The sequence below is a fragment of the Dromaius novaehollandiae genome, chromosome 1, assembly GCF_036370855.1.
Source record: "Dromaius novaehollandiae isolate bDroNov1 chromosome 1, bDroNov1.hap1, whole genome shotgun sequence".
NCBI classification, from domain to species: domain Eukaryota; kingdom Metazoa; phylum Chordata; class Aves; order Casuariiformes; family Dromaiidae; genus Dromaius; species Dromaius novaehollandiae.
This window is the reverse complement of record NC_088098.1, coordinates 52,975,638-52,988,133: the sequence shown is the minus strand read 5'-3', so window position 1 is coordinate 52,988,133 and position 12,496 is coordinate 52,975,638. Positions and strand designations below refer to the sequence as shown.

The following is a 12,496-nucleotide window of genomic DNA, read 5'->3' as shown; positions in this document are numbered from 1 at the left end:
GTACCTGGTGTATCCAAGGAATATAACTTAAAGTCGATCTCAGGTCTACAGGCTGTTACTTACCCACCACAAACAGTGTGACTTCTTGAAACATGGACTCCAGGCATGTCCCATGACTGTTTCTTTCCCTTCTTGCAGGTTCAGCTGGCTGAAATGGAAGCATTATCCCTCAACTCAGACAAGTCCTCTTCCATCCTTCTAGGAGATGATTCAGACAATTGCAGCACTTCTCAGCTGAGTCCTAAGGAAACCAAGGTTAGCCCCTGATGGTCATAGGCATGTTGTATCATAGACTGTATTTCTGTCTATGCTAGTCTGAAGTGCTCTGTATTCATCTGAGTGTCCCTGCTGAGGAATATGAATGCTGGTCACTTTTCAAGAGCTCCTTCTTAGAGACATGCTGTGGAGAAAGATTTGAGGAGAACAAAGGGATGTATGGTTTTGAAAGTTCTCATCACCACTGTCAATGACTTCCTCTGAATGAGCCTAAATTTAGGTGGATTTGTGCTAGAAAGACAATCTTTCTGACTAACTAGCTAATTTGAAGGTACCTACAGAATCAGCCCTTCTCAAGGCTTGGACAAGTCTGCTCTGTCATTTGCTGTTAAATTTCCCAAGGCTTTGTTTTCACTTATTTTTTCCAATAGAATGGCCAGGACAGCCCTGACTCAATTGGAGTAGGAGATTTGGGGGAATGCCTGCTCCCGATTACCAGTGCCAACGGTTCTTCAAACCCTGACAGTTACCTGTGTGAAATGGAGAAAACTCCTTTCAACTCAGTCCAGTCTTGGCTGAAGCATGAAAGTACCAAAGGTGAGGACTGCTCTTACCGTTCTCTAATTCTGCTGAAAGTGTGAGTTGGTTCAGCTCAGCTGCCTTTCTCCTGCTTTACCCCTGCCAGGAATGGAACTAATCTGACATGTGATTATACTAATCAAGAATAAGCTTTCAGTTTGCCAGCCCTCGGGAGTGGGATGACGAGTAGTTCCTTCTTTTACTGCTAGGTCCTGAAATGACTTCTATCCTTCCTCAGACTTGCCTGTGTGAAGTATCTTGAAAGAGTTGATTCTCATTTATAGTAATGCACCTGCACACAGTCAGAGCAGAATGTGAAAGAGAACAGGGAACACAGACTCCAGTGACATGCCAGGTGGTATTTAACTGGATGGACTGTGCTCATTCCTCATGGTAAAACATGCTGCTGTCCCCTGAGACCAGGCTGCTCAGGTACAGGTAAAGGGAACATGTAGTACTTCTGTCTGCCTTTGGTAGAAGAGTCCCAGTTCCACTCCTGAACACTCTCTGGCCTCCTGTGGTCCCTAAGTTTGCCAAATCACCAGTTTATTTGTCTCCCTTCATCCTTTACCTTGCAGGCGCTGGGATGAAGGTTCTTTGGCAGAGTGATACATAGCTGAATCAAAGCATATTATGGCTCAGCCTTTCTCTCCAAGGACAACTACAGGAGAGGCAAGCTGGGCTGTTGCTCTGTTGTTCTGAGCTGTGTTAGTTCTTCTGGACCTGATGCTGGTTTTGATCACTGTGTAAAAGGTGGGACCATGGTGTGAACACCATACCCTGAGGATTCTTCGTCAGGAGCGTGTCGCTAAATATCCTATGTACATTGGATTTGCAGGACCTTCCATATAGCAGCAACAAAGGTACGAAAGCAAATCAGAAGACTCTTGAACTTCTTTCTTTCTGTTTTGTTCTCCCCATTCCTTTTGGTGTTTTGTCAGTCCCTCCCAGCCCCTTCTCTCCAGGTACGTCTTGCCCTCTGTTACCTGTACCAGCAGAATTTTTCCACCCAGCCATCTCTGCCACCCAGACAGGCCCTGAGAAAGTCTTGTGTCCACGCAACCTTCCTAAGATCTCTCTGCAAGGCTCGTGGGCATCACTGAGATCTCCGAGTGTGAACTGTTCACTTCTTCATCAGGTAAGGACTCCTGCTTCACTCTGCTAGGAAAGCTTGATTGTTATATTTTACCCAAACAGAGGGGACTGAATAAGGAGGAAAGCAGAGTGAAGGGCCAGCTGTGATCAGGGTCGGGACAGCTGGAGGGTCTGACCTGTTGCAGGAGCATAGAGGACCGCAGAGTACAGGAGTGCTGGGGGGAGAGGGCCGGGGGACAGAGAGCTCTCACCTGCTGAAATCTTACACACTTCTGCTTTGTATCAAAAAGTAGTCTGACAGCTGGAGCTAGCCCCACCCTAGGACAATATCACATTGTCTGCTGGCTTGCCTCTGGGTGTCCTGCACTGTGTGCACTGCAGAGCTACTGTCGTTCACAGCAGCTGCAGGTGAATGCCAGGGAAATAGGAGCCGTACAGCCACCTCAGTTCATCTTAGCACCTTGACTCTGGATCATGTACCCGCTTGGTGGAACAGACTTCTCCCCATCTATCTCCTTCACTGTCCTTCATGCCACATCCATACCCAGTGTCCCTAGACTCAGTATTTTCCCCTGCCCACTTAGCTCTTATATCCCAGAAAGGTATTATCTCTTTTTGAAAAGGCATCTGTTTTTCACTAAAGAGAAAGAAGAATAAAAGTGTTGAGGAGAGATCAAGTGTCTCTGAAGAGCAGAGGAGGCAGAAAGATGAAAGCTTGGTAGAGATCCCTGTTATTGTTCTTGTAAGATATTCCATGAACAATTCCTATTTGAGGAGTACAGGGATGCTCTATTCCAGACAAACTGGAAAAAAACCAACATATGTTGTCCAGTTTTATGTGATAGATACTGTTGGCACAATACAAATAAATTCGCCAGGCATAAATATAGCTTGGAGTTGAGGATGCTGAGTTGTTGTGGTGTTGAAACTTCTAGTATAAGTATAGACCTCAAGAGAAAGAGTTCTAGAATGGCATATCACTGGGGCAGAAGTAGTAAAGATGGACTTGGTAGACTGGATTCACTGGATTATGTGATGCAGAATGTTTCGAATAGGTACAGTTTGGGAAATCACTTCCACAGCTATGTCCCAGTGGCAGTCTTACAGAGCAGACCACCTTCCTACTAACAACTGAAATGCAACCTAACTGTATGAGCACTGATACAACAAAACTAAGTTTTCCTTTCATTTTGGAAGGGAACTCCACCTTTCTTTCCTAAATAACATCATTATCACTAGAGCTGGTCAAAAGAATCCTGATGCCTCTTTTTTGTCCTTAAATGTTGCTGATTTTTATGACTTTTTGAGAGAAGGCTTCCTGAGACCTGTGTACAGAAGTCCACCTGATTTCTGGCCAGCTGATGGTTCTCATTTGTCTGCAGCCTGTCTGGCAGCTTCAGATGGAAGCCAAGAGCCAGGGACAACAGACAACCTCAGCCCTGCTGCCTCCTGGACCACCAGCACTTAGGGGCAGCCCACAGACAGGGATTGCAAAACTCACAGATCCAGAACCCCGTTCCCTTTGGTGGGGTAATTCACATGGGAGAGGGACATTCATCCTGAAGCAGAATGAAATGAGAGTTCAAAATATTGAAACCTTTCCTCCCCCAGAAGCACCCCCTGTGGGGAAATCCCGTGGAGAGGCTGCATGGCTGCGACTTCCTGGCATGTGTTTCAGACAGTTAGAGCTGCCATGATGTACCTTGCCTAGCCAACCATTCCCAACAAGAGTGAGTGAGAGAGGAACTGGAGTTTTTCCCCTGAGTTCTTCTGTAATTGTCGTTTATTTTTACACTACAGGCCCCAAAGCCCTCAAAAAAAATCTCTTGCTCCCACACCCCTGTGTCTTCCCTGAGAACCACGTGTTTTCACACCCCTGCTCCCTAGGGCCCTGGGAGTGACACCTCGCTGGACAGCCGGAGCAGCAGCTCTGTGGGAAGCCTGCAGACCACGCTGGAGGACAGCCTCAACCTCAGCGACTCTCCCCAGTGCACACTGGACCTCCCGGTGGCTCTGTGCCCCATGCCAGCCGTCGCCAGCCAAAGACCCCTGGCGGCCCCCCTGTCGCCCGCCTCCCGCCAGCGGAGCCTCAGGGGCCGGGGGATCTTCAACCTGCGAAACATCCGGCGGCACCAGCGGAGCCACAGCAGCGGCGGGAGCACCAGCCCAGGGTGCACCCACCATGACTCCATGGACCCCTCAGATGAGGAGGGGGTGGGCAGCAGCCTGAGGGGGGGCGGCAACAACAGTGAGCCCTCGGAGACCCTCAGCAGCCTCTCACTGACCTCCCTCTTCTCACCGCCACCCCCAGGGCTGACACTTGTGAAGAAGTGCAACAGCACCAGCAGCCTCCACACCAGTCCATCATCCCGGGGCCCTGTGGCCCACGACACCAAGACCTTCTACACCGTCGACCCCCGGGGCTTCCTCTCGATGCCTTCCTGGGTGACGGACTTCTGCAAGGACACCCCCTCGCCGGGGGACGGAGAGGAGCCGGACGGCCCTGCCAAACTGGGAACGGGGGACCATGGCTCCCCACTACCTTCTGAGCTGGAGCTGGGTGATGGAGTCAGCAAGAGGAACAGATGAGGGTCCCTGGGGCACAGGGAGGGAGTGTTTGGCTGCCAGCACTGGAACGTGCTAACTTTTCCCCAGCAGTAATTCCAAAGGATTTGCGGGAAAAAGAACCAGGCAAACAAAAATTTATAAATATATACATATACATAAATATATATATATATATATACACACAGATAAATAAAGGAATATATATATATATATATATATATATAGAATAAATACTCTGGTACCGTACCTCAGAGGCATGGGAGAATGCAAGCAATACGGGAACAGTCCTGCCTGAGGGCAAGACCTGGACCATCACCGCAGAGACTATAGTGACAAGAAAAGGCCATGGGGCTGAGAGGGAACAGACCCTCCAGCCAGGTGACTGCCACGTGGCAGCCATTTAGTTATATACATATACATATATAGAGAGATTGATTTATTTATTTTTTTTACTGAGAGATTATGAATTTCAGAAAGTGCTAAGAAGGAACAAGCAAATAGGGACTGGGGGAGGTCCTGTTCAGAATAAGGAGGGTGGGAGGGCAGGGTAGGGGTGAAGGGAAGGGAACCGGGATGAGCAACAGAGGAAGAGTGTCTAGAGTTTGCCTTGCCTGTTTCTGAGAACTTCCTTATTGTTCATGCTTCCATTTCAAACATTAAAAATTGTGGGCCAGATCTTCAGGTCTAGTGTAAATTGGCGAAATGCGATTGCGCGCTTCTGTTAGTGTAAAGCAGCGGAGCTCTGGCTTGAGGTGGATTCACGCTGATTTACAGCAGGTGAAAATCTGGCCCCGGCAGCAGGGAAATGAAAACAGCCATGGAGCATGGGAACCGTTTTGAGGTGAAAAGCTTTGCTTTGAAGGGAGTGTGTGAACACAGCAGGCATGCTCATGGGAGGAAGGGATGGAGGCTACATGGCATATTTTTGTTGTTTTGTTGGTTTTGTCTTTTTTATTTTGTTCAAAACAAAGCTGCTAAGGGAAGAAATCTACAGGATACATGGGGAGTTTTGGAGTGGGAGAGGCAATGGGGTGAATGGGAGGGGGAGATAAAAAGGGGAGAGGAGATTGCACTTTTTCCCCTTTTATTTGCAGTAATTGTGATATTTTATTTTCAAAGCCCAAAGGCGCAAAAACCATCTCTAGAGAAAACTGTTATTTTTGTATCTATAGCTATATATATTAAAAGAAGACAAAAACTAGGATTTTTAAAAAGACAAATAAAAGCAAAGGGGGCTTCAAACAAAATGTAGTGGGTCCCCTGGCTGTTGGCAAACCCTGCTCCAAGTTGCAGTGGGATGGACCTGCAAGAACTTTCTCAGCTTGGTGATGGCTCTACCTCCTCTCTAGCATCTCCATTATCCTCTTATGTTTTCCTGATTTGCACCAGTGTGGCTGGGACCAGAATGGTGCCCAGGGGTAAACGAGAACATTGAAAACAGGAAATATTTGTGTGCATGTGTGTGTGTTTGTGTGTGCAAGTCTAAGGATACACATGTGCATTGTATCATGGCTAACCAGCTCACTAGAAGCAGCAGGAGATATGGGGAGAAGGAGGGAATTACAGCTTTCCTTGCCAGTGTGTTGCAGAGGAGTGTGCATTCATCCTGGGGTGGCAAGTGTGGAGGGCTAGCAGCATGGAAGGTGAGGGCAGACTGACTCCTCATGCCAACCCCTGCGTCAGGATCCAAGATTCAATCCAACAGATATGATTCTCTTCCACCATGGTTGCAGCACGGCCTCCAGAGGCTGCATCCTCTGTTCCCTTTCTGTCAACATGACCACACATGTCTCCAGCAGCTGCCCATCCTTCCTAGGGGTAAGCCTGGATCTCCTCCTGCGGAACATCGCTGTCTCATGCCCTTCCCAGGTTTGTGGGTGGGTGGGAGAAGGAATCAGCTGGCCATCCAGGGAACACAAAGAATTTGGGATGCCACCTGCAGACCCAGGGAGGCCCACCAAGGGATCTCTGAGGGGAGAGAGTGAGAAGCGTAGTGGAGAGAGGATAGCAGCACAACAGAGGGGGTTTGGAGACAAATGCATTGCTCAGAGAAGGAACATGGCTCCCTTGGGGTTTCCCATCCCATTTTTTCCATCAGAGGCAGAAGGGCCTCTGTAGCCACTTCCAGTGCTTCCTCCCAGCTGGCTAGGCGTTGTGAAGTGAGTGGCATGCAACACACTTTCTGGTTTTATCATTATCTGTCTGATTTTTAAGCAGCTGCTGCATCTTACAAACTGGGGCTGTAAGCAGCAAACACATTGAATGGGACAAACAACAGAAAGGAGGAGGATAATTAATATGTGGACTTGATTTATTTTCTGAAAGGAGTGTTTGCTGTGTTGAAAGTGTGTGCACTGACTGCAGGGAGGCCAGGCCTGCAGGGAGAGGACAGAGCAGTCCTGGTCCTGGTCCTTTTCCTTGAAGAAAGGCTGCTGGTCCAGATTTACTAAAGCAATAATAAGGGTCTTCAAATGCTTTTTTGCACTGGTTGTTTTTTGGGTAAGTTCTCCCTGCCTGCTCTCCCACAGGCAGAGAGGAGAGACAAGCTACATGGTTTTGCATCTTCTGTGAAGGAAAGCAGTCAATCCCCAACTGGCTGAACAACTAATATTGGCTACAGAGGGCTTAAACTCAAACCCAGAGCTGCCTTGAAGACAGAGGTAGGGCTTACCAAAAAAACAAAAACAAAAACAAAAAAACCTACTGCAGACAACCCTATGCACAGAGTATTTTCTCAAGGGTGGCCTTAAAGGGACTTGGGGCTGGGACTCTGAGCTATCCCAGGCGTAGTGTAGGCTGTGAAACTTTGGGGCTGAGGTAGGAACGGGAGAGAAATCAAAGATGGGAACAGTGCTACAAGTCACCCCAATATATGGTCGTAACAGAGAGATGGCCTGTGCTTGAGATGGTTGAGAGGGGAAATGGATCATGTGGCAGGTAGAGTTTAGCCACATCTCTGGTGTGAGGTGTCAATACTCTTCCCTAGTCAAAGGAACTATAAGGGCCTGCGGAAAGGGCAGGTGACATCAGTTCGTATCGCAGCAGGGTGCTGCACCTTTTGAGTTGAACCCAGCTGCCTGGCCTCTCCCTCTCCGTGCCCCATGATGGGCTGGTGACAGGGAGCAGGAGGGATGTGACAGATGGATGGACACACACAGCAGCTCCCACTGTGCTGACTTGTCCTCCTAGCTGTAGGGGAGAGTGGGTGCGGAGCAGGAAGAGGGCACATCTCTCATCTTTGTCCTTCCCTCAACAGTACCCCCAGTCCTGCCAAGCCCACTGTATCCATTTTTATGCCTGCCCCTAGTGGTAGCGGGGTTTGAATACTCTTCCTGACACAGTTTAGACACTGGTGGTAGGGTGATGGGTAGCGGGGGACAGCCCCATTTGCAGGGCAGTGCAAGGATCAGTCCTGCTTCGGCCTCTCACTGAGATTTCTCTGTCTTCTGCTCGTGTCCCTGTAGTGTGGCTGCTGGACCATGTTACTGCTTCTCACCAGCGTCAGCTTTGTTTTTAGGCTTGTTAGGCAGCATGGAAAGGCCTGGCGATAAAGTCTGGCTTTCTCCCCAAGGCTGAGGAATGGCTTTGTAGCAGAAGCACGCAGCCTGAAGGCTCAAATTCCTCTCCCAACGGGTGCAGATTGACGGCCATCTCTGCAAAATCCCTGCGGAGGCCCATGGGCTGCTGTGCGCCACTGCCACCGCCTTCCCTGCAGGCCGCGCTTCTGCTCCCAGGACGCCACATCCTGCAGTCAGTCCTGCCGCGATGCCACGATCAGGACGGTGGCGGTGGCCCGATGCGATCACTAGCAGCCTCCACGATGGATGACATCTGTTTATCCCCAGTTTCCCCTGGAAGTGACTTGCAAGGAAAAGTTCCTTTGCTTTTCTGAGGTCTCCCCTCTCCTGCCGGGGTCAGGCCACGGCTCCCTCTGCCCCGCAAACGGGTTTTCACCCTCCGCTATGTGACTCACGCAAAAGGCTTTGGGCTCAGGAAGGAGGTAGCCATGGAAACAGGAGACTAGGTTATCTTTAGTGAATATTTTGTCTCTCTCTTTTAATTATTTACTAACTGTTTGAAGAAGAAGAAAGAAACATCCATACTTCCCAGAGAGGAAGACAGACACGAACACGTGGACAGCTATGTTGCGTTTTCACTGGAGCTTCATATGGCCGGGTGGTGGAGACAGGTTGCCCGCCTGGGTCTGGGGGAGGTGTGTGGGGGGGGTCCTCCATTAGGCTGGCTCTGCCTTTCCCCAAAGCCGTTTTGCAGGCCATGGGGAGCAGTGGGACCAAGCTGTTGGGGGGCTGGGGACACCGGGGAGGTCCTGCTGTGGCAAGGGTGGGCTCCAGCTGGCTACCACTGCTCTACAGCTAGACCGGTCTCACTGCGGCTACATGGTTTCTTGCAGCAAGAGCTGCATTTCCCAGCTACGCCCAGTGGCTGGCACCAGGAGAAGGCCTCTGCCATCACCCACCCACCTCCCTGGCGGCACCGGAGAGCAACCGGCGAGACAGCCACCAGGACTGGCCCCAACCTGCGTTCGGTCTCCCTCGCTCCCCACCCCCTTCCCACAGGGCAGTTTCACAGCCAGCTCGTGCCAGGAAGCACTTCCCAGTCGTCAGCCAGAGATCGCGTTATTTCGTCCCACTGCCGCTCCTTTGGCGCCCGGCCCTCCCCCACGTCTGCCACCATCAGCGCTTCCTCTTACCACTTGATGCCGAGCTCCTTCAAGTGCTCACACGCTGTTAGTGTGTCCTGCTTCAGCTGCCGCTTAGCCAGACGAGGCATGTTTAGCTCCTGTAAGCTTGACTTGCCAGCCAGCTCCTCCAGCTCCTTGATCGTTTGCCTGAGTCTTTTCTCTAAACCCTCGCTGTACGTTTTTCTCCTCACGACATCGCCTCCATCCCTGTCCCCACTTTGGTTTATTCCCATTACTGGGCAGAGCCCAGGTGAGAGCTTCCCACCTTGTCTGGCACAAGAAATCCTCACCCGCTTCAGCTGAGTGGTGGAAAATGCACCACTATTTCGTATTTCATCTGCGTGGGCCAGGGACCCTTCCCCAGCACGGCCACTTGAACAAAGAGCACTGCTCAATTTGCCTCTTCTTGCAGCTTCTCACTCTTAATCTGTCTTCCTGACTCCAGCTACCACGAGTTTCATTACGAAATTAGACATATGGGAAGCAATTACCAGAATGACCGGTTTTCTTTTATAGGAAGTCTGCAGTGCTGTGCATTTGGTATTTTTGTGAGGCCAAGTCCTGTGAAGGGCTAACTGCCTCCAGCTTTCTGGTAAATTAAAATTGAGTTGAGCAGGCTGGAGAGGAGGGGGCGGATATCTGTATTGAAATTGCTATTTAGCAGAAAAAATGATTTTCAGGCAAAAGAAACAGAAAACAGAAAACTTAAATGTCTACATGAGATTTTTTACTTATTTTGGCTGCAGACCAAACTGTTCCTGCCAAAATTGCTGTCTTGTTCCTGAAATGCCCCCATGGTGTATCATGGGAGCATTGTGCCTTGTGTGGCCCCCGATGCTGGTCTCCGCGAACAGCTGGGTCCCTTGGCCACCCTGCAGGGCACAGGAGCGGGGCGGCCGCCACTGTCTTTCCCCAGCCAGGGAGGTGCCACAGGAGATGCGCTGCACACTGCTTGCTCAGGACCCACCATGTAGCCAGAGCAAAAGGTATCATAGCAGCAGCTCAGAAACAGAGATTTGATTTTAGCCAAAATATTTCTGATTGTCAGCTAAAAATTCAAGCTTTGTTGTAGAAGATGAGGAGGTAAGCTGCTTTGGTTTGCTTGCTCTTCTCACAAGAATTTCACAGAGAGGAAGAAAATTAAACCCTGCTGATTTTCTGACTAGCTGTGATATAAAACATGCAGCACACCTTGTAGGAAGTGCTTAGCACTTTGCAAAGTCTGGCCCTTGGATGTACGCCATCCAGTTCCATCTATCTGCATGTGATCTGACTTTCCAAATATTTCCTTCCCTGCTCTTCATGAATACTTTATTTTGTAAGATTTGCCCTACTTCTCAATTTTTCCATGTTATTTTTGTTTCTTGCTAGGGACTGGCTTCCAGTAGGAACTCAGTATCTCAGTAGCTTTGAAGAATCATTCATTTCTTCCACCACAGTTACAGAAGTATATTTCTTCTCTTGAACTTTTCCCTTCTTCCACATATTTTGAAGCCCCCTGTTTGTTTCTGCTAAGATCCTGTCACACTTCGAACAAAATCTGGCAATGTGATATTCAATACTTATGCCTTCTGGTCACTTCCAGAGCAGATGTGCTCAATTTATAAGTAAAGAGATTTCACCCCCACGAAAACCAGCATCACAACCTCCGCGTTGTAGCATGTCTCTGCTTTTGCTCAAACAGCAATTGCAGGAATAAAGGCTCTGCCCTTTCGTGTATGCCTGCAATGGGATTGCACAGATGGACCTTATGGCAGGGTATGTCCTCAGTGTTGCTTTGTGTATCTGCAGAGCTCCTGAGCATCTTTCACTCTCATGATGTTAGTCAGGGAGGACTCAGCACCTCACAAAATCACTCTCATTAGCAGTTGGGCTGTTGCCATGTAAGCCACAGCAGACTCCAGCTCACACTCCCCCTGAGCTGTGCAGCATTGCTAGGCAAAGAGCAATACAAATCTTTTTCTTAGTGTTTTTGTCTGTAGTCACTGAAGTCAGCAGATCTGGCTCTCACGGTCCATGGTGCAGAATGACAGAATGAGAGAGAAGCTGTTTTTCCAAGGACATTTTCCTGAAGACCAGGGCACTTTAGCTCCTCTGGTTAATATTGTTTTAGTTGTCTACATTATTTCTCCTAAAAACTTCAAAAGAAGCTGTGGTTTGGGGTATTTCTGTTTGTTTCCTGTTGCTAGGGCAGAGTCTTTGCATGCTGTGCACCATGCAAAACAACAGCAGGCCCTACTGCAGCTCTTCCCCTTCACTATACTCGAGAGTATTTGCCCTGGCTGAAATTTTTGCACTGTAAGTTACCTGTTTGTGCTGACCACAGCGCGGTGGGACTTGCCACCTGTCACTGCCCATTTCTTTCTCTTCTTTTCTTTCTCATAACTGTTGCTAAGGGAATAGCCTTGTCCCATCACAGAGCCAGGCAGAGCATCTCCAGAAAAGGGGCTAGCAAAAGCCTGCACAACGGGCAGGGTGGCCACCCACCTTCAGTTGGAAACACCCATGTGGGGTCAGGTACCACGTCAGGGCAAACCATCAGTGATAGTGTAGGCCATGCAGATTAAAGTCCAAAGAGCAAATATTTTCCATTGAAACATCTTTAATCCAAGCTTGAGTTTTTAAATTGTGCATTCTTAGGAGAGAGCTACCAACCCACACACAATGTGGAGAAGCATCATGCAAGAACCCAAGATACGTGATCCACACACATGCAGGCATCTCTATTACCCTGCAAGTCTTTGGGATAAGCTTTGCTCTTGATCTGTCAAAACTTTGGATGTGATGTACCAGCTGAGCTTTCCTCTAAAACAACCACCAGCACCTTTAGCTTCCTCAAATAATTGCTAGGATGATAATAATGAAAGCGGATGACCCCATTTCTCCTCTCAATTACAACTTCACAAACACAGTTAATTTATTTTCTCATTTACACACCACTTCTCCCACATCCTTATCTGAGCCATATGAGGGGTTTGTGTCAAGATATGATCTGCACACAGAAATACTACAATCATGCTGGATAATAATAGATATTTCTAAGAAGAGTCAAGAGCAATGAGGAGTTACATGAGGGGGGTGGCGTGGATGAAAGATCCTCTTTCATGTGTGTATTCCCTCCATGCACACACACACGTACACTTATCTTTCTCACCACCATCTTTAAAAACTACCTTCCATTTGCATGTACAGTTTACAAGATGTGAGAGACTGTTAATCATAGTCACCACTGATTAGTTTCCGCTGTTCTAGTCAGCTCAGGCATTAAAAAAGCAAACAAACAGCCAACAACATTGCATTGAATAAAAAAAGACAGTGACTGTTTCCAAAATCCCT

General features: G+C 48.7%; 1 protein-coding gene across 1 annotated transcript in view; it reads left to right on the top strand.

Annotated features, from left to right (window-relative positions):
* The window catches only part of CACNA1I (calcium voltage-gated channel subunit alpha1 I), a 95,384-nt gene extending 90,251 nt beyond the window's left edge, over positions 1-5,133 (top strand). Inside the window, exons 32-35 of the mRNA XM_026102357.2 lie at positions 139-255; positions 648-813; positions 1,737-1,933; positions 3,778-5,133. Of these exons, the coding sequence (XP_025958142.1) occupies positions 139-255; positions 648-813; positions 1,737-1,933; positions 3,778-4,479 (1,182 nt within the window). The 3' untranslated portion in view covers positions 4,480-5,133. The remainder of the gene's footprint in view (positions 1-138; positions 256-647; positions 814-1,736; positions 1,934-3,777) is intronic.
* Positions 5,134-12,496: the final 7,363 nt, after the last annotated feature.